This window comes from Cornus florida, unplaced genomic scaffold (genome assembly GCF_030987335.1).
Source record: "Cornus florida cultivar Cherokee Brave unplaced genomic scaffold, ASM3098733v1 CherokeeBrave_3.0.0_Hap2_Chr05, whole genome shotgun sequence".
Taxonomy (NCBI): domain Eukaryota; kingdom Viridiplantae; phylum Streptophyta; class Magnoliopsida; order Cornales; family Cornaceae; genus Cornus; species Cornus florida.
The window spans coordinates 113,979,000-114,005,083 of record NW_026775575.1 but is presented as its reverse complement, the minus strand read 5'-3'; the positions used below and the strand labels follow the sequence as shown (position 1 = coordinate 114,005,083).

The window sequence follows — 26,084 nt, the reverse complement described above, 5'->3', positions numbered from 1 at the left end:
CCAGTGAAATCGTTATATTTGATAACGAAATATTATCGCTCAAAATTAGAAGAGGTCTGGTCAACATTTAGTTGCCTTTTATCGTTAGGTCAAGGTAGGTCTATTTTTCCATATCAATGTTGATGACATGATAATCACTGGCAATGATCTTGCAAGGTATCTCTGCACTCAAAAAATTTCTCAGTCATCAGTTTGAAATGAAAGATCTTGGGCACCTCCACTATTTCCTGGGCTTGGAGATTCTTTCTGATTCGGATGGCTATTATCTCTCCCAAGTGAAGTATTCTTCTGACATTCTTGCTTGTGCTGATATCACTAATTGCAAGACAGCTCTTACTCCACTTGAGACTAATGTTAAGCTCACTCCTCTAGATGGTACACTCCTCAGTGATGCCACATTGTATCGACAATTGGTTTGCAGTCTGGTATATCTCACTGTTACTCGACCTGACATCTCTTATGATGTGCATCTTGTCAGTTACTTCATTTCTGCTCCTCGATCTACTCATTATACTGCTGTACTACGCATTCTTCGATACATTAAAGGGACTATGTTTCATAGCCTTCACTTTTCTACTCATTCTTTACTTGAGCTGCGTGCCTACTCTGATGCTGATTGGGCAGGTGATCTAACTGACCGGCGTTCTATTACTGGCTTCTGCTTCTTTCTTGGTAACTCTCTTATTTCTTGGCGTAGTAAAAAGCAATCTGTCGTTTCCAGGTCTAGTACAGAAGCTGAATACCGTGCCCTTGCTGATTTCATACAAGAACTTATTTGGCTTCGATGGCTCCTAATAGATATGGGTGTTTCTCATTCTAGTGGCACTATTCTCTATTGTGATAATCAGAGTGCTATTTACATTACTCATAATGATGTCTTTTATGAACGTACTAAACACATTGAAATTGATTGTCATATTGTGCGTCAACAAGTTACTCGGGGAACCATACGCCTTCATTCTGTAACTTCCGCTGATCAAACTGCTGACATCTTTACCAAAGCTCATCTGCCAGGTAGATTTTGGGAATTAGTTTCTAAACTCAAATTGGTTTTTGTTTTACCACCTTGAGTTTGAGGGGGATGTTAATATAAAGATTCTGTTTATCTTATTATAACCGTTGTATACTGATTCTTGTCGTGATTCTTAACGTGATTATATCTTAATCACAATTGTATAGCTGTTGCACAATAGCCTATAAATAGGCTCTTTGTATATGCTCCAAACATAATTCAATATACATCAATTATGCATCTTTCTCATATTGCATCTTTGTCTCTCCAACTCTGTTAATCAACACATATAAATATACACACACAGGGCGGCGACGAGCGGCAGCAACGACAGCGAGTCGCCTCTCCTCCACCGTCGGCGTCATCGACTCCTCCCGTCCCGACGGAACCCTAATAGAATTGAGTGATACTGCGACGGCGGCGGGTACGTTCAAGGTTAATTTTTCTGCAAAGATTGCTACCAGTGAGGTGATGAATTTGGGTATGGAAGATATCGGGTTTTCTGGATTTGTTTTGATCTGGGTTTTGCAAAGGAGGGTAATTTTTGGTAGCTGTAGGTGATAGATGGCTTGTAGTGAGAATTTTTTTTTTTTTTTTTTTGGTCTCTGCAAGGAAGGCTTCGGTGGCGACTGTTATTCTTGAGTTAGATGGGGTGCTCAGATCAGGAGGGTAATTTGGTTATTAATTATTTTGATATTTTATAATTAAAATTAATAAAATAGTGAAGGTAATGTTGACTTTTTACATATTTTAAGACCCTACTGTTAGTGTACTTTACCCTAGTTATACATGGGTATCTCCGTGGGATCTATAATTTAGGAACCTATAATCTAATTCACAAATTTATTACAATAATTAACACTCAAAAACCGACATAATTACAAATGCATACCACTAATAGTTGCACTCAACTTCCCAACATGCAGACCAGGTTGCTTCATCACCTCACCTTTACAACGGCGGTGGAGCACCGGAGAAAAACCATTTCCGAGAATTGTGGTCGCTGGCGTCCGTTTGTACGAGCCGAACCATTTGGCCATCATGTAGCCGTTTCTCCTCCATGGTGGCACGTGCATGTCTCTCTGCGTCAAGGACTCTCTCATGGCTGCACACATCAGCCTCACCACACGTTTAAGCTCCTCTTCTTTGCAAACAAGAACTCGAGGGATGGCCTCCAGTAGTGATTCGTAGTGATTGGTTGGCCGAGCAATTGTGAATTCGGAAATGGTTGATAACTCGACAATGTAGCGATCTCCTGTAGCACTTCCATTGATGATGTCTATGTATTCATATTCGCCGGCGGGGTGCAGAGAGGTTTTCTCCCACCTAGACTTGCAGAGACCTGAAATTAGGGTTTTGGGATATGTTAACGTTTGTGTTCCATTAAGTCAATTATATATATATATATATATATATATGTTTTAAGATAATTTGGGAACAATTTATTTTTTATTTTTTGAATTATTGACAACTGTTTCAAAGTTCAAACCAAACAGATTCTTAATTAGTAAGAATTTTTAAGAATTATTTTCTCAAAACTCTTAAAAAATAGTTCTGTTATTAAAGAAATGTCTTTTACAATTTTTTTAAAATAATTTTTTAATTTTTGAGTTATAAATAACTGTTTTGGAGTGTCAAACTATGCGAAGTCTAAGCTACCCACCGAGTTTCTTTTCGTTTCACAATTAGTTGGCCTTCAGCAATGAGTCCTTCGTTGTTGTAAAAAAAAAAAAAACATTTGACTTTTTATTTAAGGGTGAATATAAAATCATAAAAAAAAAAAAAAAAAAAAAAAAATTTGATAGGTACCATGTACTAAGTTACTAACTACTACTTAATTTGATGAGTCTAATTTCAATCCACCGTCGTCTTTGTGATAAGATCATGAGTTTAAATGACATCATTAAATTCTTTTGACAATGCATTCATATCATTACTAGTCTACATGCATACACATAGATATATATATAATCTTATTTTAGATTTATGAAATATAATTTTTCATAGAATATTTATCTACATGGAGTACATAATTTATACCTGCATCCAGACCTCTTTGGCGCAACAAGCTCATAACTCGACGCTTAAATCCCTCCGACGAACCACTCCCCACGCTCCGCCACGCAATCTCCGTCTCCGTCCGAATCCTCTGCTGGACACAGCCATCTCCGTCCCCTGCGCCGCCACCGCTGATCAAACCCATCAATATTTCCTTGGTCTCCGAATTGCTCTTCCACTCGGAACCACCTCTCTCTTCCTCTAATGTCTTCTTCTCCATCCTCTCCACCTCTTCAACCCTCTCGTCTCTCTCTCTCTCCAAGAACGAGTCCACTAGCTCGGAGAGGTCCGCCGACAAGCTCTCCGCCGCCGAGTGCTCGCTTCCGCTGTTCTCGCACAGCCGAACGCGAGCCACGCCGTCGAAAACGCCCCATATTCCCTTTAATCTCACCGGAAACACCTTGGCCATCCTTGATAGGAAAATTCAAACTAGCAGAGTTTCTCTCTATGTATGTTCTCTCTCTATATATATAAAAATTTATATTACGGAGTATAATTTATAGAATTATAGGTGTAATTTTATCTGATGGTTTTGGCTCAATCAGTGTGCTGAACAAATTGATGGTTGTCTAATATGCAGACAAGCGTGAGTAAAGGATTGGCCACGCGTCATTTCCTCCTTTTATTTATTATAAAAATATAAAATACAAAACAAAACAGAGAAGACGACAAACTGAGGCCGATATGATGCTGTCACGACTTGAGTCCGGGACCCGAGTGGGCCCACCGCTTGATTCCATCGGAACTGTAGAAATGCATTTGTCGTGTCACTGATTAGATAAAATCATAAAAGGATAAGGATAGAATTGTTAAAATGCGTCCCTTCAATTAGGTTTTTTTTTTTTTTTTTAATCAGAAAATTTTAATTTAATACTACCTCCGTCCCACATTGAAGTCCATATTTAGAAATTGAAGTTTTTAAGGCGACATGTAATTAATGTATTGTCCGCTTTTAAAATTACTAAATTATCCTTTTTAATTTAAATATATATAGTTACAAAGTTTGAAATTTTTTTAACAAGATAAAAGATAATAATGGAAATATAATGAAAAGATATTTTGACTTTTCAAAAAGGACAACTAATTTGGGATATATAAAAAGAGAAAAATAGACTACTAATTAGGGACGAAAGGAGTAGTAATTTTTAAATTTGGTACACAAAGCTGTAAGACAAATTTTGAATACATAAAATAAATTACTCTCATAAATTATACATATATATAATTTAAGCGCACATTTTTTGAGTCCATAATTCATTCTTAGATATGTTTTATTAACTAGAGTTTTAGCTAAATTGCTGTGCGAACGAAACAATGCAAGTTTAAATTCGATTTCTAGACTAGTTTAGTAAACGAGTAGATTCTGAAGAGTGTTGAGCTAGACTCATGTAAGTTTGTACAGACTTGTACATGTTCGTGAATGTAAGCTCATATAGACTCGTATATGTTCGTGAATGTAAGCTTATATAGACTCGAGCAGATTCATGAACATATTCATAAATATAAAATTGTATATAATTCATGAATGCAAGTTTATAAACATGTTAATGAATGTAGGCTTTCTTAAGCTCGTATACAATTATGAGCTAGCCAATTAAAACGATCGTGAATAGGTTCACGGGGGCAATTGCCCCCCACTGAATATATAGAAGGTCTGTCCCTGATCGTGAACACAAGTTTAAATTGACTTTGAATAAATTTTATTATTAAATGAGCCAAGTCAAAGTTGAGCTCGTTCGTTAAGTAACCTTGAACTTGATTTATAGGCTAAACAAGCCGATCATAAACACCATTGAGCTTAACTCGTGTGAGATCATGAACATATGTTTGTGTAGACTTATATATGTTCATGAACGTAAACTCATATAAGGAATATATAAGTTCATGAATATGTTGATAAACACAAACTTTTAAGTTCATGAATGTATAAACATGTTAATGTTCACATGCTCATGTAATTGTATACATTTATGAACAATCCAAAATTGACACGTTGTGATTTTTGCTTTTAAACTAGTTAAACCCTAGTCAAGCCACGACTTGACTTCTTAAACTCTTTTCGATCTTGAGTTAAGTTTACAAATGAACTAGTGGAACCCGAATAAATTCAAGCTTGACTCATTTTATTTTAAGTCCTATAATAAATTGAGTTTGAATAAGTCATATGCATAAAATAAATATTTAAGTCGATAATATTTTATGATTTATTTTTCTATTTTTTAAAATTTTCAAATGCTTGCTTTACAATGACGTGGATGGAAACGGAGAGAAGACCCATGCAGTGCACTTGCTGGCACGTGACGGTCAAGCTCCCCTTTGTCTTTTGTCTAGTAGAGCCGGAATCTTCCGATGGTCAACACTGACATTTTTTTTTTTTTTTTTTTTTTTTTTTCTCTCTCTCTCTCGAAATTTTAAGCAACTGACATTAATCAGAAAATAATTACAAAGATGGATTATTTAGCCAAATACAACCCCAAAAGAAAAACAAGTCTAAAAGCGCCCAAACATGAGGAAAAAACTAATAATCATAATTAATGGCTAATTAGTTAGTCCATTTCTTTCTCCTTTTTTTTCTTTTTTTAATCCAACAATTTTTATTTTTATTTTTCTTCAACACGAGACACCATGCATACGACATAATGTTTGTCATTTGCAAATTAATCGAGTTATGATTTTTAGTAATGAAATACTCCGTAAGAAAAAGTAAAGTAGAGAAACTCAAATAAATTTCAAAAGTTGTATTTGATTTTCTGACCAAACAATAAGATAAATTAAAATAACTAAATATTCTTTGTTGTACAATTGATACATAATCAAAGCTACAAATCCGCAATACTCTTTATTGAAAGGGACCACCAACTCCAAGGTCATTCTGTAATTTTTATTACTTCTCTAGTTGAGTTCATTAAATTATTGTCCTCGGGATGGTCATAAAAAAGAACTCTAAAAAATTATTACATGTCAACAAAAAGCTTAATAAAACTTGCATCACTTGGACAACTCGAATTTGAGTTTCATTACTCTTGGATTAGTATCTTGTGTTGTATACTAAATTTTGGAATATGTGGTGATATAATTATCGGATTTGAATCCCATTATTGAGAGATATAACTATCTTGGCGTGTATGCTAAATTTTGGTTTTTGAGATTTTGAGATGCATTTATAGGAGTTCTTGGTCTATACAGAACCAATCTGGCATATAAAAACCCATATTATCAAATTATTTAAAATTAAGAACAATGATACTCCTGATAAGAGAGGACAGATCATTGTTTGAGAAGGTTGAGAGTTTTTTCTTGTTAAGATAGAAATAAATAAATTAATAAAATAACTAGTGTCCAAACTCCAAATCAGAGTCTCCATTCCCTTTGGGGAGTGTTAAATTCAATGATAACCACATCAATTAGTAAGAAAAATTGTGTATTCATCTATTCGATTGGAAAAAAAGTAAATAATAAAAAAAATCTAGAAACATCTTTTCCTTGTGTGGTCCCCTGTGCTTAAAAATCTTAATTAGCTAGTATTATATGAGATGATTTTTAGTGCAACTAATCCTATGAACCAACAAGAGTTTCAAAAGCAACAAATTCCTGAGCAAAGTCCACCACCAACAAATTAGGATCGAGTCTACAGAGGTTAAAGCTAAATAGATCGCTCTCCTCTCCTGAGAAGAGTTATTAGAAGAGAGATAATTCAAGTTGAGGAAAAGGGAAGTTGATAGAATTAGATCTTAAACTGAGTGACCATCAAAAGTTGTTGCCAACTACAATGATGATTCATCGAAAACCGAAGTTTCCCCTTTCGATGCAAAGGGTTTAGAAAGCTCCATCTCCTTGCGGAGTAATAGAATCTTGAGGTGAGGGTGAATTAGGGTTTTTTCTCATTACAAGTACAAATTACATTTTAAAGGAGGAGAAAGGAAGTACGACATATGAGTACATTCACGCACCATGTCACATATAAGGCAAATAAATTGTGGATCTAAATCTAGATGACAGTAATTGACATACCAAGAACCCCCCCAAATATATATATATATCTTTAGCAAAACAAAGGGGACACAATGTTTTCCCAAGCTACAAGAGACTACTATAACATTGCAAATTAAGTGGTCTTCTAAAGGTGATGCCTTTGCACTTGCCAAATTGGCTGGCAAATCTGCTACCTTGCTGTTCCTTATTCCCAGGATGCACCCTAGAGAGAGAGAGAGAGAAGAGAGAGAGGGTATAATGTTGGTGTAGCTAGGAGCCTAGGTCCAACATCTCCAATTATGGCCACGTGAAAATGGTGGCCAATCAACCAGGGCCTTTGATGAATAATGTAATGTAACATTTCAAAGAAAAAGCCTTGGATTAATTCAGACCAACAACTTTATACTAACCAACTGGTCCTGTAGTGTGCAGCACATGCCACCCTATTAAGTATTGTACTTAGACAACAACCCTTGCTAATCTCTATTTAGATGGATGATTATGACCATCCATCTAGTTACCATTTACTAAATTTCTACACTATCCAATCAATACTGTCCACAAGAATGACAAAATTGGATGATTTCAGGGTATTTAACATAGTTGAGTGATTGTTGGCATCATATGTCCAATTCCATCATTATGTGGGCATCAACCAACCAAATTCATCTATACATTCAAGTCATTGTCCATATAGGACCAGCTTATTGATCAAACTCACCCATTTGAAATTTGATGATGGTTGTGACTTGTGATCAGATGTAACCATCACTTGGTTTAGGGATTCCAGAATTGGTTGAGCAGCAAATTAAGGTGAGTGATAAGATTTCTGCTCATTCGCACTTTTGTACATTCACAATAATGGTCTGCTGCCCATGTCAACTAGGTTTGGATTAGGCACCACTATGTTCCCCAAATGGTCCCTTCAAAAAAATTGAAGTGAACCAAAGTGTAGCAGAGCCTGTTAGGGGAAGGACAAAAGCAGTAACTTCAAAGGAATAGACCATAGCCCCAATAGCAAGCAAACTTTATCAACACAGTCTGGTGCAAGCCATGTGCAAAAAGTGATAAAAACTATGTACATCTCTACACTCTAATCCTTCCTTTCTATCTACTCTTCACTTTACAGTTTTTATTTTTGATTTAAAGGGTCCATATCCAGCTCTAAAGCTCTGCAAATCCTCCAGATCTTATGCTTAATTCTATCTAACATGTGTTTCTTCTAATTAAAAACTACATTAATCTACTCTTTTAGCTTTATATAGTATAAAGCGAGTTGAGCTTATTTTACTGATCACTACAGTTGAGTGAAGTAAATCACTGTCAGTTCTGCACTTTTCTGCAAATCTCTTGTTTATAGAGGAAGCATCGCAACTTCTAAATGGTTTTCAATATAATCAGAGCCAACCCAATTGAAAATTCTGCTTTGATTTTGCTCGGTTGATCAGATGGGCATCACTGGTGAGCTGGTTAGGAATGTTTTCTCCAAAAGCAGGTCTATCGGAACTCATGAGAGCATTGTGAGTCGGTTTTATTGTACTCATCAAATTTTAATGTTTGCTTCTGTTCCTTGTTCTCACTTCACATGCTCAATTAATTCTTCCCATACTTTGATCTCCGTACATTTTTTTGTAACCTGTTTTAATCAGGTGAGAAGCAGTTCAGTGGAGAAAAGAAGATGGAGCTCGGTGAGGTTGTACTTGTGTGGGGATGAATTCAATTCAGTTCTTGCAGAGGAGGATTCAGCTTCTGTTAGGAGCTCAGAGCCAACCATCACACAACCGACGCCAGAGAGCTCCGAGACTAGTATTAGACAATCTATGACAACCGTTCAAGAACCTACTACACTAGAGAGCTCTGAATCCAGTGTCACACAACCTGTACTAGAGGACTTGACTGATAAAGGATATGTCCAAAACGAAGAGACAAAGGGAAAATTGCGAGGCGAAAAACACAACTCAACTGCTGAACTGTTTCGCGAAGAAGATGCAGCAACTGTCATCCAGTCAGCATTTAGAGACTTTCTGGTCAATTTCTATCTGCTAGAAATAAATCTTTTTTAATAATAAATTAAACATCTTTGAGGAAATACTAGTTTGTTTAAGTTTAAGCACATAATTTCATATGGGTGATATACATGTATCAAATCTATGTTTGGAATTTATCCAACACAAGTGTCAATGTGTGTTACAATTTATATGTAGAATTTACACCTTACAGCTATTTGAGTGCTTGAATTTCAGGCGAGACGTCGAAAAAAAGGCCATGGACTCAAATTGATGGATGCCGGGCAGGAGCTTGTTGTGGGAACATGGAGTCCAAGTTGGGAGTCAGTGGGTACATCCATTGAAGTTCAAACTGGAAATTCAGTGGAAGTCTTCTCAATTGCAGAGGAAAGCATGACCCTACACCATCGAGTGCAACAGAAAGCTAGAACTGAAGTTTTGAAGCTCAAGGTAAAAAAAATGGGAGAGAAGTTTTGGTGATTTAGTTGTTGGATGTTCATGATGATGCCCAACAAACTGAATCACATCATAAGATGAGTTTAAGCTCTTGCCCTGACAAAATTCAAGACCTCAAACCGTAACTCATAATTCAACAATGTAGGATGAGAGTAGACCACACATAGAAAATCTAATATCCTTACATAGCTATAAAGACTAAAATTTAGGAGTACAAGGACTCTCCCATAATTGAATTGAACCTATGGTTCTGCCGGATGCTAACAAATTGTGTTATTTTCATGTGGAGATGCAAGTGAGCGGATATATACCACATATAGTTAAATAGCTCGAACTTCAATAACGTCCATCCTTGATTTTTATGTGAAACCTTGGGTAATCATTTATTTAATCAATTTAACTTGGAGACCAAATGGACACAATTAACAATCAGTTAGCAGCACCTAAAATTTTGTACCAAAAAAGTAGAAATAGGAACATTTTGAACTATAGTTATTCAATTCATATTTATATGTCTGAACACATGATCATTGCAGGAAGATTGGGATGATAGCACAGTGAGCAGCAATATCTCAAAAATGAGGATTCAGAACAGACTGGAAGCAACAACCAGGCGTGAGAGAGCACTCGCTTATGCTTTCTCGCAACAGGTACAACAGATTGAAATTTTCTCATCTAAAATGAGATGAGGGAAGTAGAAACCGATACTAAAATTCTTGTGCTTTATTCGATTGGTTTATAGCTAAGGGTGTGTTCAAAGAAGAAACAAACCACATCCAGTGGCAGAGAACCTAACATGGGTTGGAGCTGGCTAGAACGGTGGATGGCTACCCGCTTCCCAGAGAGTTCCTCCATTGAAAACCATACTGGCAAGAAGCTTGAGCCAATCAATGGCAAGTTCAGCAACCAAAGATCAGTGGTGAGGAAGAGATTTCTTGATGAGGCAGGGGAAGAAAAGGAGAGCTGTGGATCTAATGAGGTATCTGTCCAATTTGACAGCATTTCGGTATCTACACCAAAACAGAAATATGACACTAAGCCTGCTAGGAATAGGCTTAAGACAACAAGAGCTGTGTCGAGACGGAAAACTGCACCAAGCTACCACTACCCAAAACAGCATTCCAAGGTATAACTTCTTCAATACTTCAAGCACTCTCTATTATTAACTAAAGCTTTTACAGAAGACGGTAATCAACATGGTATCAGAGTAGGGTAGAACACGTGTTGGACTAAAAACAAGTGGGTTACACCCTCTCTAACAGTTTGAATTTATAGAGTAGAAACACTTCAATCATGATGATTTAGGCTCTTGTTCACCCAATTTGACAACTTCATGTGTCATAATGTTGTGTAGTTGATTTGGTAAAAGCAAGAGACATGTTCTCTTTTACCTTATTGGTGTTCAACTTATATTTGAAAAAAAAAAAAAAAAAAAAATGTGTACTAAATTAAGCAACTAAGAACTTGGATGAACATTGAATCAACCAAACTAGGCAAATCTGGTTTTGGAATACTTCACCTAGTCACCAAATGCAGCACTGCTACTTCTTTTATATGTAATTCAGTCTATTTTGACCACATTTTCCATTTTGGTGTAGGCAAGCAAGAAAGATTGTCCAAGGGAGGATGAAAAAGACATAAAACAAAAACAAAATGAGTCAGGAGGTAAGAAAGAGATCCAAGTGTAGAGGCTCGACATCTCAAATCATCTCCTAGCATGGCACCGTGATCAGCAACAATTCTGGATTGGGTTTTTTAAAATTCTATTTATTTTCTAAGAGTGTAGTGTCTTCCAAATATGTCATTGAATTCTACTTGTACATGTTATGAGTTATGACTCAAAGTTGTTATCTCAGTTAATAAACTTCTACATCCTCAATTAGAATCATTAAACAAATATGCCAAATTGCTAGGTTACTTGTTCATTAGCTCAACTTTCATTGTGAAATACCAAAAATATCACGAAAATTCTTTGATAAAAAATATATTGACCTAAAGTAGAGTTGTGTTAGAGATATATTTTTAATGTTCTGCAAATTAAGAATGCAATAAAGAAACACGATTAAAAAATAGTAAACTATCTCTGCACAAAGAATACAAAAATTTACAGAAAGCCTACGGTGAAGTTCTTAGAAGATTTTGTTATTGGTATTTGCAAAATTGAAAATTATAAGTTTCAATTCCTTCCTATTAAAACTAGATGCATGACTGAGAGCAATGACTCTGTAATGTTCATGATATATATATATATATATATATATGTGTGTGTATTAATGGTAAAAGATATTTTTATAAAGGCCATGGGACCTACTAAATTCTTTTAACCTTATATAATGACCACAAGTCATCTCTTCCTCGCGCAATACACTAGGGCCTTCCCATTTTCTTATTTTCTTTTTCATTTCTCTACATTTTAAGCCTAGATCAACACCGTATCCTTGTGAATTTGATTTTGCCGCCTAAAGCAAAGTTGACGAGCGCGTCGAGGCCGACATTTTGATCAGAGTAAAGTGTCTTTTGGCCACCATTTGGGATTTCCAATTTTGGGCTATTTTGGGGCTTTTCATCTATTTTGAGGTCGGGGTGTTTTAATTCACGAATTTTTTGATTCTTTGTGAATTTTTCGTCTCTAAAGTTGGTTATAAACATGCTTATTAGTTTTAGTTAATTGAATGTGATAGTTGTGTTTATGATGATAAATGATGTGGTGTGTTAATTGAGCCTATGGACTTGATTAATTTAGTTGTGATGAAAAGCATGCTCAATATAAATATGTTGTATGTTAAATGTTTACCAATTGCTATATAAATTTGAGATGTATTAGTTGTGGAAATAATGTTTAGAATTTTTTTTAAAACATGGATATGATTTTGATTGAATATGTAAAATTTAATTGTTGGGTTAGTATGTGAAAGCATGAAGCATTCATGCATCCATTGGGAAGGAAAAGGGAAAAAGTGTTTTTTTTTTCTAAAAAAAAAAAAAAATGAAATCGTTTTTGGAAAAAAAAAAAATGAAATTGTTTTTGGAAAAAGTTTTTGAAAAGTGTTTGTGAAAACCCGGAAGCCTAGGAAGCGCCTAGTGGTCCGTGGTGTTAGTGTGGTCTAGAGAGGGGATTAGGGAGAGACCCTAGTGTGGTTGAGCTAACTAGGCTGGATGTAACGCCTTGGCGGTGCTTTATGGTCATAGATGGTTAGCCAATCTTCTTTTTTGTGACGCCTTGGAGGTGCCTTGGGTCAGATTACACTAATGGTTTGACAGTTGAAACGGTATGGTTTCAGAAACGGAGAGTGACATTGCATGGCATGGCATATCATTGGCATATGTGGTGCATTTGGTAGTTGGTTAAGATATGTATATTTGTCGATGATACAGTGATTTTACTTGACTCCTAAGATATGATCCCATTCTTTTGTTTTCTATTCTCTATGTGGATTCACCGGGTCATAAGAAGTGTGTCTTAAACATTTCCTACTGAGCGTTTAGTTCACCCCATTATTTTTAACATTTTTCAGGACACAGAAAACAAGTGGCGGATGACGATCCACCACAATTTTAGACGAGCTTGGAGATCTATTTTATTTTGCTATTTTTTTTTTGTATTAGAACTTTAATATTTTGTAAATGTAATCTTAACTATTTTGTGAAATTTTAGTTTAATTGGTACAATGTTGTAAGTTATGGACTTTTAAATTTTAGCTACATTTTATGGACTGTAACTTGATGTAACTAAAGTGTATTCCTTGTTTGGATGAGATGGAGGAAGGGGAATTTTTATATGTATGTAATCATTTTGGGAATGTGATATAATATTTATATTGTGCGTTGGGACGGGATAAATTAGTTTTAAGGTCCAGTGAGGCCATTATATTTTTGATATATTTCAACAGGTTGTAGGGGGACTTTTTCTGTGGAGGTCATGACGAAATTTTTATATATTTTATTATTATTAGTATTTTGGTATCTTTTGGGTCGTTATAGAGTCAATTTATTTATTTATTTTTTCCAAACTCTTACAAAAAAAACATATTTTTCAAGTCAAAACTTAATTGCAACGCGATCTAAACTGAAACAAAATTCAAACAACAATATTACATTTGAACAACATTTACTTTAAATTAACTTCAAATGGTTGGCCTAATTGAAAAAGACTTGAACCCCAGTGTCTCATGAAGTATCAGATCTTAAGATCGATTCCTTCTAGGCACAATCAACTCTTTAAAGGCTACGTTCGTGGATATAATTCGAGCCTTACCCAATTCGTGCGGAAGAAATGCCTTAAAAAAAAACTCTGGACGGCCCGATTACCCAAAAATAAAATAAAACATTTGCTTTCAATCATGACAGAAATTCAGCCAGTATGATGTGTGCGTGTCTATTAAAGTGATTGCTTTCTTAAAAGATTTGATTCTTTCACTGTTGCACCATTTTGAACCTCCAAAGAAACATGAATAACAGCATAGAGTAGCTTTGATGGCCTAACGCAAAACATTATTAAGCATATTAATGGAAAGGCATGCCAAAGAGAGATTCCTTTTAAGTAAAAATGTACTGTAATCATAGAGTCAAACAAATGTGAATTTAGATCCCTTATTGTGATACAATCATGGACGTGGATAGTTTGCAAGCTACCTGTGGTGCATTTATAGAGATAAAAGTGGACATAGATAATTCTTTTGATCCTTTCATGACCAATAGTAATTTGCTAACCCCACTTCCAAATTAATAAATACCACACTATCAACTTACTTTTTTTTTTTAAGGCACGTCCAGGGGACAGATCTAGGAATTTATATGAGGAGAAATTATATAAAGAGATTTTTTCATAATTTCAGTAGGGGTAATTTCAAAATTTTATAAGTATAAATACAAAAAAAATATAAATTTAAGAATATAAAATACAATAATAAAAAAATTCAGTGGGAGCGGATGCCCCCACTGAACCCTTAACAGATCCGTCCCTGCACACCCACATACCTCATTTCAATTTTCTTAAACTAAACTTTTAGTTATAATCATAGTTAATAAAAACGCAAATAACATTTGTATTTTTGGATTAAATCATACGATAAACGGTTTAATAATTTTTACTATATGTTCATAAATTATTATATATATATTTTTTAAAAAGTTTTCCTTACCTTTTTATCATCCTATTAGAATACATAATAAATTTTTAGTGTTGAAATTGTAGTTTCATAATATATCTCATGATTACAAGTACTACCACCATTTGAGATAATTTATTTAGGATATTTATTAAATGTTGTAATGAATTGAATTTGATTATGTTATTATGCATACTTTATTAAAACTGGATGTTAATATTTGAGATATAAAATAGAAGATCTATTTTTTCAGGAAATGAAAGATAGGATGCATAAACAAATAAATTTTACATTGTTGATTTGAAACTTTGAACAACATGAAACTTACTATAAAAGATAATGTATTATTTTATGTTCATAAAACATAATCAAAATTTCATTCCTTTAAACTTGAAATTAGTATAACGTGACAGCATGTGCAACTGAATCTGGTTGGAAAGTCAGGTTATTATGGAAAGTAATTTTCTTTTACAATTTTTCTTTTTTATTTAACCAAAATTTTTAATTATTTAGAAAATTTTTAATTCCTTTCTTTTCTTACTACTTTCATCTAAAGGAAGTACAAAAGATTATATATATACAATTTATACTAGTGTAGTGTATAAAAAGGAAACTTGAACAATTTGTCTCGTACTAATACCTGGTGAGGGTATTTGTAAACTTAATAGCAGGAAACTTGCAAGGTAACACTTCCTAATAGATAACAATAATATAGATATATAAAGCAAATACCACTTAAAACACATGTCATTACAAATTAAACTAGAAATATTAGTATTTTAGAATACAAAAAGATTCGAAAATTATCATTAAATCATATATATAAATATATGTAATGGTGATCAATTATTATTATTATTATTTTTGTTGGTAAATTAATTTTTTATTTTTAAATCTCATTCTCAAAAAGAGTCTAATTTCAAATATGGCCTTTCCAATTCCTATATTTATTGTCACAGCACCATATTATAATTGGAAAATAATGTGTCAGTTTGACATCGACTATGAAAAAGAAACATTGCCCAGTTCATTAACACACCTCCCATCTAGAGAATCTCTTGTAACGTTTCATGTTTTTAACACCTACGGGTATATCATATTTCTATGTCCGTATATGTATATATGCAACAAAAACAAACAAAAACTGGTTTTGTGGCCTATGATTCACCACTCTATTAAATATAATATTAAAAAACGTTTTGTTACCCCCAAACAAATCTCAATTTCTGAATTAAGCAATTTGATACAAACCCAATCTCATCAAGGTTTAGCCGCAACCCTTTAAAACAAAAATCTTTTCCATCTAAACAGTACCTGGCCATATACTCTCGCACCTATTACCCAGACAATCATCACCATCATCACATACTTTGTGTTCAAATCCTAGTACATCTAGGCTCTCTCTATAGCCCAAGTCTTTCTTGATTTGGATTTGCCATTGTTTTTATATATTGAAGCTTCGTCATCCATCTGGGTCTGAGAGCCAATCGGTATGAGGAAGAGAGAGAGAGAAAACCCTTGTGGAATTTGTGGGCACTACCACAAGTACGAAGAAGGAGAGGTTTGTGGTATCTGCGGACACCGGATGTCCGTCGTGTCTGAGAAATCCTCGATTCAGGTTAGCGCTTTCCCATCGGAGATCTTGCCGGAGTTTTTATATCTCGGAAGCTATGACAATGCGTCGCGGTCGGAACTTCTCAAAACCCAGGGGATTTCTCGTGTTCTCAATGTAAGTTTTTGTCTTTCTTGGTTTATGTTTATTCAATCAATCGATCAATAGCATACTAATTTTATTTATTCGTTTTACTATGTATTCCATCTATGATATCTGTAATTGTTATGATATCTTGATGACTGTGTTAGTTTACATGAAAATCTTATGAAATTATAGGGGTTACTTGATTGGCTTGAGGTTTTGGACTTCTGTCTTGGACATTGAGATTTATGATTTGCTATTTGGATCTTTTTAGTATCTGTTCCATAGTTTTAGTTGGTATGAATTATGTGGGTTTTGGTTTATTGAATTTGAGGCTTGGGATAGAAACCAATTTGTTCATCGTACAAATTTTATGGCCAATGAACAAAGAGTATGTTAATGTCTCTTAACCTTTATAGACATTTAACTGTAGATTGTGCCAGTATCTAGAATGTAAAATTTTGAGAATAGGACCAGGCTATGCGAGTGGTGATGAATGATGAGGTTTGTGAAATTTCTTGAAACAAAGTTTGTTGACCTATCCCAAAGCAATTCCTCTTATTTAAAAAACAGGGTTCGATTGTCCTGTTGTTCATCTTCTATCTCTTAACCTCTCTCTCCCTCACTCACTTTGTCTTTCATTCATGGCTCTCGTTCCTCTCTCTCTCTCTCTCTTCCAGCCGTTGCTCTCTCACCCCCTCTATTTCTTCATATACTTAAATCTCTAGCTCTCTTATCTCAATGCATAGATCTCACTTCGAATAAATACACAAATATATCCCTTCTTTAAAAAAAAAAAAAAAAAAAATGAAGTATAATTTGATACTAGAAAATATGCTCAATTATAATAAAATTAAATGGAATGAAGTTAACAAAGGGGGAATTCCATATATTTAGAAGTAGGGAACCCTTCTAACTATCAAAGTGAAACTTCTCTTATTCTTCCTTTATGCTGTGTAGAGAATTCGGGTGTCCAATTTGAGTATGTAACACGTGTGCATTGAGTGGAATAGGAGAGTCCATGTAACACAGTTTACATTAGAGAACTTCTTATCAAGACTAAACGACTGCAGATTTCTTTGGAGAGATCTAATGTAATGTGCCTTTGGATAGGTTAGATTTGTAAGTAAAGGACTGCAGGTTCTTCTGGATACAAGTAATGATTAATCTAATGTATCTATGGAGAATACAGATAGAATTTAGTGCGTGCAAAGCACTTCGGAGTGTAAATAATAGCTCAATAGGTGAAGAAATTTGAACTTATGACTAAAAAACATTGAGCACATGATTGGAGTGTTGAATCGGGTACAAATCAAAAGGCCTGTATTGAATAGAATGTACTGTGAGTTGTACGTAGCAGAATATTTAGAAAGTTTTGTATTTTGAGAAATAGATCTTGTGTCTTTCCAACTTTACTTATTTTAGCAATTAATTACATGCAGATAAAATAAAACAAAGTAAAAAGTTAGAGATGACACCAGGATTTTTAGCGAGGAAACCCCAGTTGATAAAATACGTCAACTGTTTGCGCGGGAAAAACCTCGTGGACTGTGCAGTCCAAAGTAAACCGATTCACTATGTTTGAAACAAAGTACACTGAAGTTTAACTCTGACTCACACCCTATCGTTCTACCAAACAGCAATAGCTAACAGTCCTCTGGCTTTGCGACGTCTCATCCAACAGCAACTTGACCTCAGACTTATGCTTGATCTTTGTAGAAGCGTAGCAGGTAGATCAAACAACACTCCTCGAATGCTTTGACCTTTTCAAAGTGTGATCGCTTTTACTTTTGTTCGTCAATATCTAAATTCGATGTAGAAATAGATATGCTTTTCTCTGATCAATGTAGATGCAACTGTATGATCACTGTCAGGATTTAGACAACACAACTCTAAACTCACTATGTGGTTATGTGTGTGTTCTAGAAAGATGACAAAGAAATCTCTTGGATTTTCTGCAAAAATAATCTTCCTAATGCTTTTATGAATAATGAAGTTGTAATGCTAAAGCCATTCATAAACCTAGATGTGTAGCGGGGTTTATATAGAGTTTTCAAAGTCCTATTCCTTCTAAAAATAAAGGAAATTTCGTGCATAGGACTTTTGGTAAACTTCTAAACCAAATAGGAAGTTCAAAACTGATTAGGACAAAGTTTTCTAAATTTGAAACAGCAGTGGTACCGGTAGAAGGTGGTTGAACTGGTTCCCATTGGGCAGTATTGAATTTTCGAATCTCAACTTCTTGAACCGGTTCGCAACTATGGTACCGGTTCGCAACTTTGGTACTGGTTCCCAGATGACAGAATCCAATTTGAACTTGGATTTTCTATATTTGGTTACTTTGGAAAATATACCTTGTAGGTATTTGTGTCCTAAGTGGGAAATGACTTCCTAAAAGTTGTTCTTTCCTTTTTCGATGATCAACAGTATTCTTCCTCTGAACAATTTTCCAAATTCCGCAGTCGTCATCGATTCGGATATGGTAATTGAAATTACAACTTGGACTTGTTTTGCTATCGAAATTTGCCAATTTACAAAAATATATCTCACATGTACTACTGGCCAAACTGTGGAACTATGGTTGGGTAGCTTAAACGTAAGCTAAGGAACTATTAAGCATTGGTAAAGAGGAAGGTTGTATATTTGGACTTCCTCTTTGTATGAAGCATTCACCTTTTGTGGTTTGAGTTTGGCTGTAATTTTGGCGGTTGTTGGATGAAGCACCCTTTATGTCCAGTCTCGATAACCTCTTTGGACATGCGACAAAATGGGCTGGCAGTTATCTCCATCTATTGGATCATATTTTTTGGTAAGTGGCATGATCCTAGCCACTTGCTCCACTTCGTGCCACTTCCATAAATTCAAGGCTGTTTATAACTGGTCAACAACCATCTTTGATCTGATTCCTATAAGATTGAATTTATGTATTGTCCATTAGAAATTCCAAACTTCTATCTTAGGCTCAAGTCTTAACCCCTTTTATCTTATCAGAAATTATCTAAGTGGGGAATCCTTGGTATTTACCATATGTAGTTCTCCTACAATCTCACATGGGAGTTCCCCAACCATTTTGGTCAGCTTTCTCTGTGCAAATTTCAAATAATTTGTGTGGGGATGAGAGAAGCCTTCAAATTTCAATCGTTAGGAATGTGATGTGGTTTTTCTTCAGATGGAGATTTTGATGGCGAAGTATATGCTTGTTGTCTATAAAAAATAGATCCCTTTTAGATAATGGTCATGCCATTTTGGAAAGATTTAGATGACATATGGAGATACAACAGCGAAGTAGGGGGTTTTCTGTTCAGCTGAATAGTATTGAATGAGTGAACTTAACTCATATGTTGTTTTGGAAGATGTCAATATATCATCACTTATCAAAAAACAAAAGATGTCAATATATCATGCAGGCTTAAGGAGTAATTGTGAGGTTTCTATTAGATGGTGTGGGGCCATTGTTTTCTCGCTTATGTATCCTTTGAATGTTTGGTTTAATCTTGAGATTGGGTGACTTGGGTGTAGATAGTATGATAGAGGCTATGGTCGTTTGGTGTCTATTTCTAGAACTTGTTAATTTAGGAATGGGAACCTCTTGGTGTCAACGGATGAGAACATAAAGTTTAGAATAGAAAATTGCAAAATTGGGTGTTGTTTTGGTGTGCTCATATAGTTACTCTCACCCAGTGGGGGGAGAAAGACCAATCTCTTTGGAAGATCAAGAATTTAATCATTTTAGATTAGGATTTAGAAGCTGATTATCACTAATGAATGTTTGGGCAAAGTCCTGTTGGGGTACATGGTTTGCTATACATCCCAGTCCATTGTTGGCTTTATTGATTTATCTTTGCTTTTTCTTTTTCACATTACATTGGATTATTGTTGTCCAGAATCTTGTACCTAAGTTGACCTCATTTAGCCTTGATATTATAGTATAACTAAAGGGTTTCCTTAGGCAGGTGATTGTTTATGATTTTAAAGAATTGTTATGAATTATTATTACCATTTCTTTCATACTATAAGTCACAGAGTACTGTCTGGTTATGCAAATTCAAGATTTGTGTAATTTGGTATAGTTGGTGTAGTTTATGATTGTTATTTTGCATGAGCAGTGATATTTATAAATGACCTTTTCATGGAAGCAAAAATTAGGAAAGAAACATCTCTAGAAAAGAAAGATAATATATGTTAATCATGATGATCTTAATCATGCCTTAATCCTATATGAATGGGTCTGCCACATGAATGAAGAGAGAAAAGAAAGGATTTGATTCTAAAGCGTTTCCAATTCCATCAATCCAAACGAAGCCTTAGTATTTATTTATTTATTTTTGTAACGCGTTTCTCCAAGTTTCTAATTTTATTATTAAATTTTCATTTAGAAGTGTCCAATAGCACTACGTCATCGGCAAAAAACATGCACAATGGAATGTCCTCCTTGCAAATCTTTTGTGTTCTCATTTAGAATTATTGTGATTAAATATGGACTAACTGCCGATCCTGTGTACAATCCTACTTTTATAGAAAAATCTCTAGTCTCACCGCATGTGGTGTGACTCCTAGTTTTGATAGTTAGATACATATCATGAATAATTATTTTTTCAGGAATTTGTTTTCTTTGTAAAGCCCACCAAATTATATCTCTCAGCACCCTATCGTATGCTTTTTCTAGATCTATAAAAATCATATGTCGATCATTTTGCTTACTTCTTCATTGCCCAATCTAGGAATGCCCGCTTGAATAGAAGTAAGCAAATAAATCCAAGATATATATTTTTTACCAATTGACAGATAAATTCAATATTATATTTTCTATGAACCTCTTTATCAATTTTTTAGTGCTTGTTACTTTAGTGGCTTCCATAAGGTTCTGCTAGATTTCTTTAGTAATTGATTGACTAACTTGTTATTGTTGTTATCGTGTTCATTGCTCCCTCTCTCTCTAGTTTCTGTTGAATATATACTGTCATCAACTTTATGTAGCTTGTAATTGGTCTTCAATCTTACTATATTACTTTTCTGTAATGTGAAACAATGACTTAATTGGTCCAGATTAGTGAAAATCTAACATATTCTTGGATTTGTCTATTTTGTATGTTTGCAGACAGTTCCTTCCTGTCAAAATCTCTACAAGAACTCTTTCACTTATCATTGCCTCCAAGATGACAAAACTTTACAGTTTGATGATGGTATCCAATTTATAGGTTTGTTTATTTGCTTTCTATTTATGAAGTTCATTTGTTAGCTTATGTGCTTCTTCTGAGCTAGTCCACTTGTTCATACTTTTACAATTATTCATATCATTTATACTAGTCAAGGTTATGGTTGTATACTGTTTTTGTGCTTATAGGATTATTATAATTTATAAAGCTGTTCTATAATTATTGTATGGTGATTTTTGATCCATATATGTTTTTAGTTTTAAAATGTACCCTGAGATGACTTTTGGAGCAAAATGCAATTCTATTGCTCATGTTTCCTGAAGGATACAATTCATTAGTGACAAAATCACATGGAAGGTCTCAAAATATTACTCTTGAAGTAAGTTTAGATCTTGCTTGAAAATTTGAAAATAAAATATAGAGGCGTTAGATTTCTTATCTTATTCCTTCTCAGTTAATATATAGTTATAATAGTAAGTAATTAGAATTGTTAAAGGAAGAAGATAATTGTTGTGGTTCATCTGGCTAATACAGTATGAATTTGTTTTTCAAAGTTTACCTCGTTATCTTTTCATATATGGGTTTTAGATTAGGGTTTTCCGAGAGTAATTAGGTCGGAAGTAAGATTGTGTGAGTGAACCTTGGCATCAAGAAAGATGAATTGAATACTAATATTATTTTATCAAGTTCTTAGAATTGTTAAAGGAACAAGAGAATAGTCATGGTTCCATTTGGCTGTGATTCATCATGAAATCTTTTTCAGGGTCTTACCTTTACTTTTTCTATATGGGTTTTCATTTTGGAGTTTATGAGAGTAATTAGGCTTTGAGGAAAGATTTAATTGCACCGTGGCATCAGCAAGAGTGACAAATTGAAGACTTGCTGTTGTTATATCAAAAAACTTCTTAATTGTTTGTCGAACTCCTGTGCTGACTGCTGAGAAGTTTTCTTTTCATCACTGATATATCACTTCTGAATGCTTTTATAATCACAATTTAAAAATATATATATGCAAAAGCTGGTGGCTTGAGTATATGCCTTTTTAAACACATCCTTAAAAGTTAGGACCATGGGTAAGATACTAATTTTGCTGCTTGAGAAATTAAGATTGGCCAATTAAGTAGGCTTCATTCAACTAACAATCTGTGATGTATAAAAATTATTGACATGCAGAAACATAGAGTTGGATTGTTCAACTAATAAAATGCAACAATATTTATTTGGAGAAATATATTAAAAATAATTGTTAATATCATAGAATGAAAATAGTATAATTTTTCTATAAAAAAACTAAGTAGGCAAGAGTCAGTTACAAGGCCATTGACAATCGAATCTGCAAACTTTGATATGTGCCTCTACCTTATAGATTAATTTTAAAATCTACATTGGCATGGATCTTATAAGTTGTAACAGAAAATTTATGCTTGTAAATAAGAATTTAAAATTGAAAAGTTTTATAAGTGGGAATGATTGCATTTCCATGATAAGAGGGTGAAGGCCGTTAACTAGTGTTAGTCTGTTAGTCTTGCCTACATGGGATGCTTGAGGAAGAGGGGTGGGGGGTGTGGAACTGGGGATATTTTGCACAAAATTTGAACCCATGTCCTCATCATGCTAGACTGAATTTTCATTGTTGCACCAAACAATGACCTCTAAAAGGATGGAAGGAACATTTTATGAATGAAAATGTATATTGTGAGGAGGCTTGATCAAACACAACTTCCATTGCTATTTTTTCTTCTTCTTTTTCTTTGTTCTGCTTTTCATTTACTTTTGCAATGGTACAAGCTCTGGTTATCACGTGTGAGGGCATCCAGCCATCCGCTTTGTGTTAATGATGTCAAAGGCAAGGTCAATACTTCGTTTATCCCTCCCTTTATTTGTAAAATAAATAAGTAAATACATGAGTATCAACAAATTACTTTAATTTTTGTCATCTGTAAAGACTCAGTTGGTCTAAAGAAATTAGACCAAGTATATGGGATTTTACCCCAGTGACCTATTGGTCTTGTACATTCTATGCTTAGTTTTGCCAAGGAGCCTTGGCCATTGTTGACATTAGTTTTGGTTTCATTTGTACATTCATTTGTCTTATGAAATGCATCTTTCAAGATTTAGGATAGAGTTTCAGTTAAGAACTTTCTCACCTCATTTATTTCTTCTTTTAGGAAGATCGTCTCCAGGTAACTTTCTAATTGAAACCAAAACTACTAAAGTTATATTATAGATCTTGTTTGTGCCTTGTTTTCAACTGCATAGTAACCTGAATGTCATGTTGCATTGGTTTACAAAATAAATCCCTGAATTTCTAAACATAGCTGCTTCTCTTGAAGGAAAGAGAAGCAATAGTAGAAAATTCAGGCTTGAAATCCTCTTCATCTTCCATATTCATCCCCATCTATTGAAAAAGTAAATGAATAGAAGAGAAGGAAAACACTGCAGAACAATGTCAACAAAATTTGAATTTTCTTTTTGTTAATTTGAAAATATCCCACGACAACCAACATTTAAATAATGTTAATCCCATCACATTTTGTAGCTATAAGTGGCCTATCTCATACATTGAGTACACTTCTTTTATTTATACGAATTCAACTCTATGTTAACTTGTCCGCTATATTGCCACATAACTTGCCATAAGATCCTTTGTTACTGGATGAAATTATACGGAAACTACTGGATCAGTCTATAGATGGACTATATCAATTGTATACGGAAACTTGTTTGCTCTATCAATTGACAATAGGTTAATGTAAGTTGATTTCAGTTTGCTCACAATAGGTTAATGTAAGTTGAGTTCAATTTCCTTACTGAGCACAGTTTAATGCAACACATGTTTGATTTGCAGAGCAATGTGAAAGGGACAAGGCCCGTGTTCTGGTGCATTGCATGTTAGGGAAAAACAAGTGAGTTCTGTTACACACTGAAATTACTGTTTTCTATACTTGGGTGAAAAGCAGAGGGATGTAGTACATGCATACATATGTGAATGCTTTCACACAACTCTATCAAGCCATCATAAGATACTCAAATATGGTATTATGGGATCACAAAATTATCTAATTAAAATAGTGAAATATTTTTGAAGAGCTTGATTTCACCATCTTTGCTTGCGGAGGCAAACAATTGGTTATAGAAAATGAATATTACTTCTAGATTTTTTTGTGAAGATTGCGAATTACTATGCAATCCCTTGTTTGTGAGAATTATTTTAATTACTTGAGGTCTTGTTCATGGGGATTATAGCTATGTTGTGTTGACAGATCGCCAGCTGTTGTGATAGCTTATCTGATGAAGAGCAAAGGTTGGAGACTTGCACAGAGTTACCAGTGGGTAAAAGAGAGGAGACCATCTGTTGAATTAACACAAGGTCTGTATATATGCTGTGTAATTCATTATTTTGATATTTTGATTGATGAAACCTCATTTGTTTGATAATATATAGATGACAAAGGTTTGAAAGTTACAGTGTTTGGGTTTCATTGGATAGAGAAAGAGGCCAGAGGAATGGAATGTTTTGGGGGGGGGGGGGGGGGGGGTGGTGGGGACTATAGTGGAGGTGAGGCAGTATTGTTGTTAAAAGTTGGTGGTTTTGGTGATTGTGGAGGTGGGTGGTAAAGGTGATCGGAATAAAGTTCTTTATTATCATTCTTAGATTGATAAAGTTCTTTCCATTGATGGCTTGTTGATTTCTAAAGTATATTATTAATTGAAAGTAATTTAAGCATTCAATTTCTCAGCTAGGTGTATATTTGACAAGAATCTGGATGATAAAAGATCCTGGACAATTTTATATCTATTCTTATTCTGGCACCCTTTTTTCTGGGGAAATAAGGAGAAATTGAATAACCCAATCAAATCGTCTTTATTTTGTAGAGATTGCATGTACTAATTGATTCTTGGTCTTGGTTCTCTTACTTCTGTATTTTGTGTGTAAGATGGAAAGTGGTTATACATCAAATCTGGCAATTGAATTAATAGCAAGCACAAACATCCTCCATCTCTGACATTCGGGCTTTTGTTTTATGAACTGTAGATGTCTACCAGCAGTTACAGGAGTATGAACAGAAGATCTTTGCCATGCCAGTCTTGCAGTCTACAGGTGTGCCATCTTTCAGCTTTGGCTTCCCAAAGCCTAACGATTCAGTTCCCATCCCTGCTTTTAACAGTATTGGTGCTACATCCATATTTGCCCGACCAACTTTGGACATGGGACATGAGTTTACTTTTGGAGCTGGGCAGAGTCAGAACAATAATACTTCTGAAGACCCTTTTGGGGCAAAACCATCAAATCCAAGTGGTAATGATATTTCCATGGATGGTTCTTGATTGCTTTACATCTTATTATTCCTTTGCGACATCATCAATCGTGGATCAGAAGTCAAATAGGTTCTAACATGGACAAGTTTTAATCTGAGTTTGGATGTAAAGTGAGAAGAAATGCTCAGACGTTTTTTTTTTGGTTTATGAGGTTTGATGTATCAATACACTATGGTGTTCGTGCCTTGAAACAGATGTTATTTAAGTGGAAGAATCTCATTGCTTAATACCATACAAGATTAATAAAGAAGTTTGTGGTTAATGTTTTCCTGAACTTTGGTACTTTTATAGGAATTGCAA

The 26,084-nt window shown here is 34.5% G+C and overlaps 3 protein-coding genes across 6 annotated transcripts; 2 read left to right on the top strand and 1 right to left on the bottom strand.

Annotated features, from left to right (window-relative positions):
* Nucleotides 1-1,083: 1,083 nt before the first annotated feature.
* On the bottom strand, nucleotides 1,084-3,590 carry LOC132310494 (uncharacterized). The gene is made up of 2 exons (XM_059808665.1): nucleotides 3,053-3,590; nucleotides 1,084-2,354 (listed from the first exon to the last, which is right to left on the bottom strand). The coding sequence occupies exons 1-2, from the start codon at nucleotides 3,477-3,479 to the stop codon at nucleotides 1,891-1,893; spliced, it is 891 nt and encodes a 296-aa protein (XP_059664648.1). The 5' UTR covers nucleotides 3,480-3,590; the 3' UTR covers nucleotides 1,084-1,890.
* A 4,211-nt stretch (nucleotides 3,591-7,801) lies between these two features.
* On the top strand, nucleotides 7,802-13,287 carry LOC132308741 (protein IQ-DOMAIN 33). 4 transcript variants are annotated; one of them, XM_059806943.1, is made up of 9 exons: nucleotides 7,802-7,855; nucleotides 7,929-8,120; nucleotides 8,491-8,562; nucleotides 8,692-9,069; nucleotides 9,286-9,498; nucleotides 10,041-10,154; nucleotides 10,247-10,630; nucleotides 11,103-11,169; nucleotides 13,020-13,287. In XM_059806943.1, exons 3-9 carry the CDS (start codon nucleotides 8,491-8,493, stop codon nucleotides 13,061-13,063), a joined length of 1,272 nt encoding a protein of 423 aa, XP_059662926.1. In that variant the 5' UTR covers nucleotides 7,802-7,855; nucleotides 7,929-8,120; the 3' UTR covers nucleotides 13,064-13,287. The 4 variants fall into 4 exon arrangements, with proteins under 4 accessions (XP_059662926.1, XP_059662927.1, XP_059662925.1 ...); XM_059806944.1 differs by lacking the exon at nucleotides 7,929-8,120 and having other exon boundaries at nucleotides 7,835-7,855; XM_059806942.1 differs by lacking the exon at nucleotides 7,802-7,855 and having other exon boundaries at nucleotides 7,874-8,120; nucleotides 8,444-8,562.
* Nucleotides 13,288-15,732: 2,445 nt separating this feature from the next.
* Nucleotides 15,733-26,058, top strand: LOC132308739 (protein-tyrosine-phosphatase IBR5). The gene is made up of 5 exons (XM_059806940.1): nucleotides 15,733-16,341; nucleotides 21,407-21,506; nucleotides 24,313-24,370; nucleotides 24,728-24,834; nucleotides 25,501-26,058. Exons 1-5 carry the CDS (start codon nucleotides 16,105-16,107, stop codon nucleotides 25,791-25,793), a joined length of 795 nt encoding a protein of 264 aa, XP_059662923.1. The 5' UTR covers nucleotides 15,733-16,104; the 3' UTR covers nucleotides 25,794-26,058.
* Nucleotides 26,059-26,084: the final 26 nt, after the last annotated feature.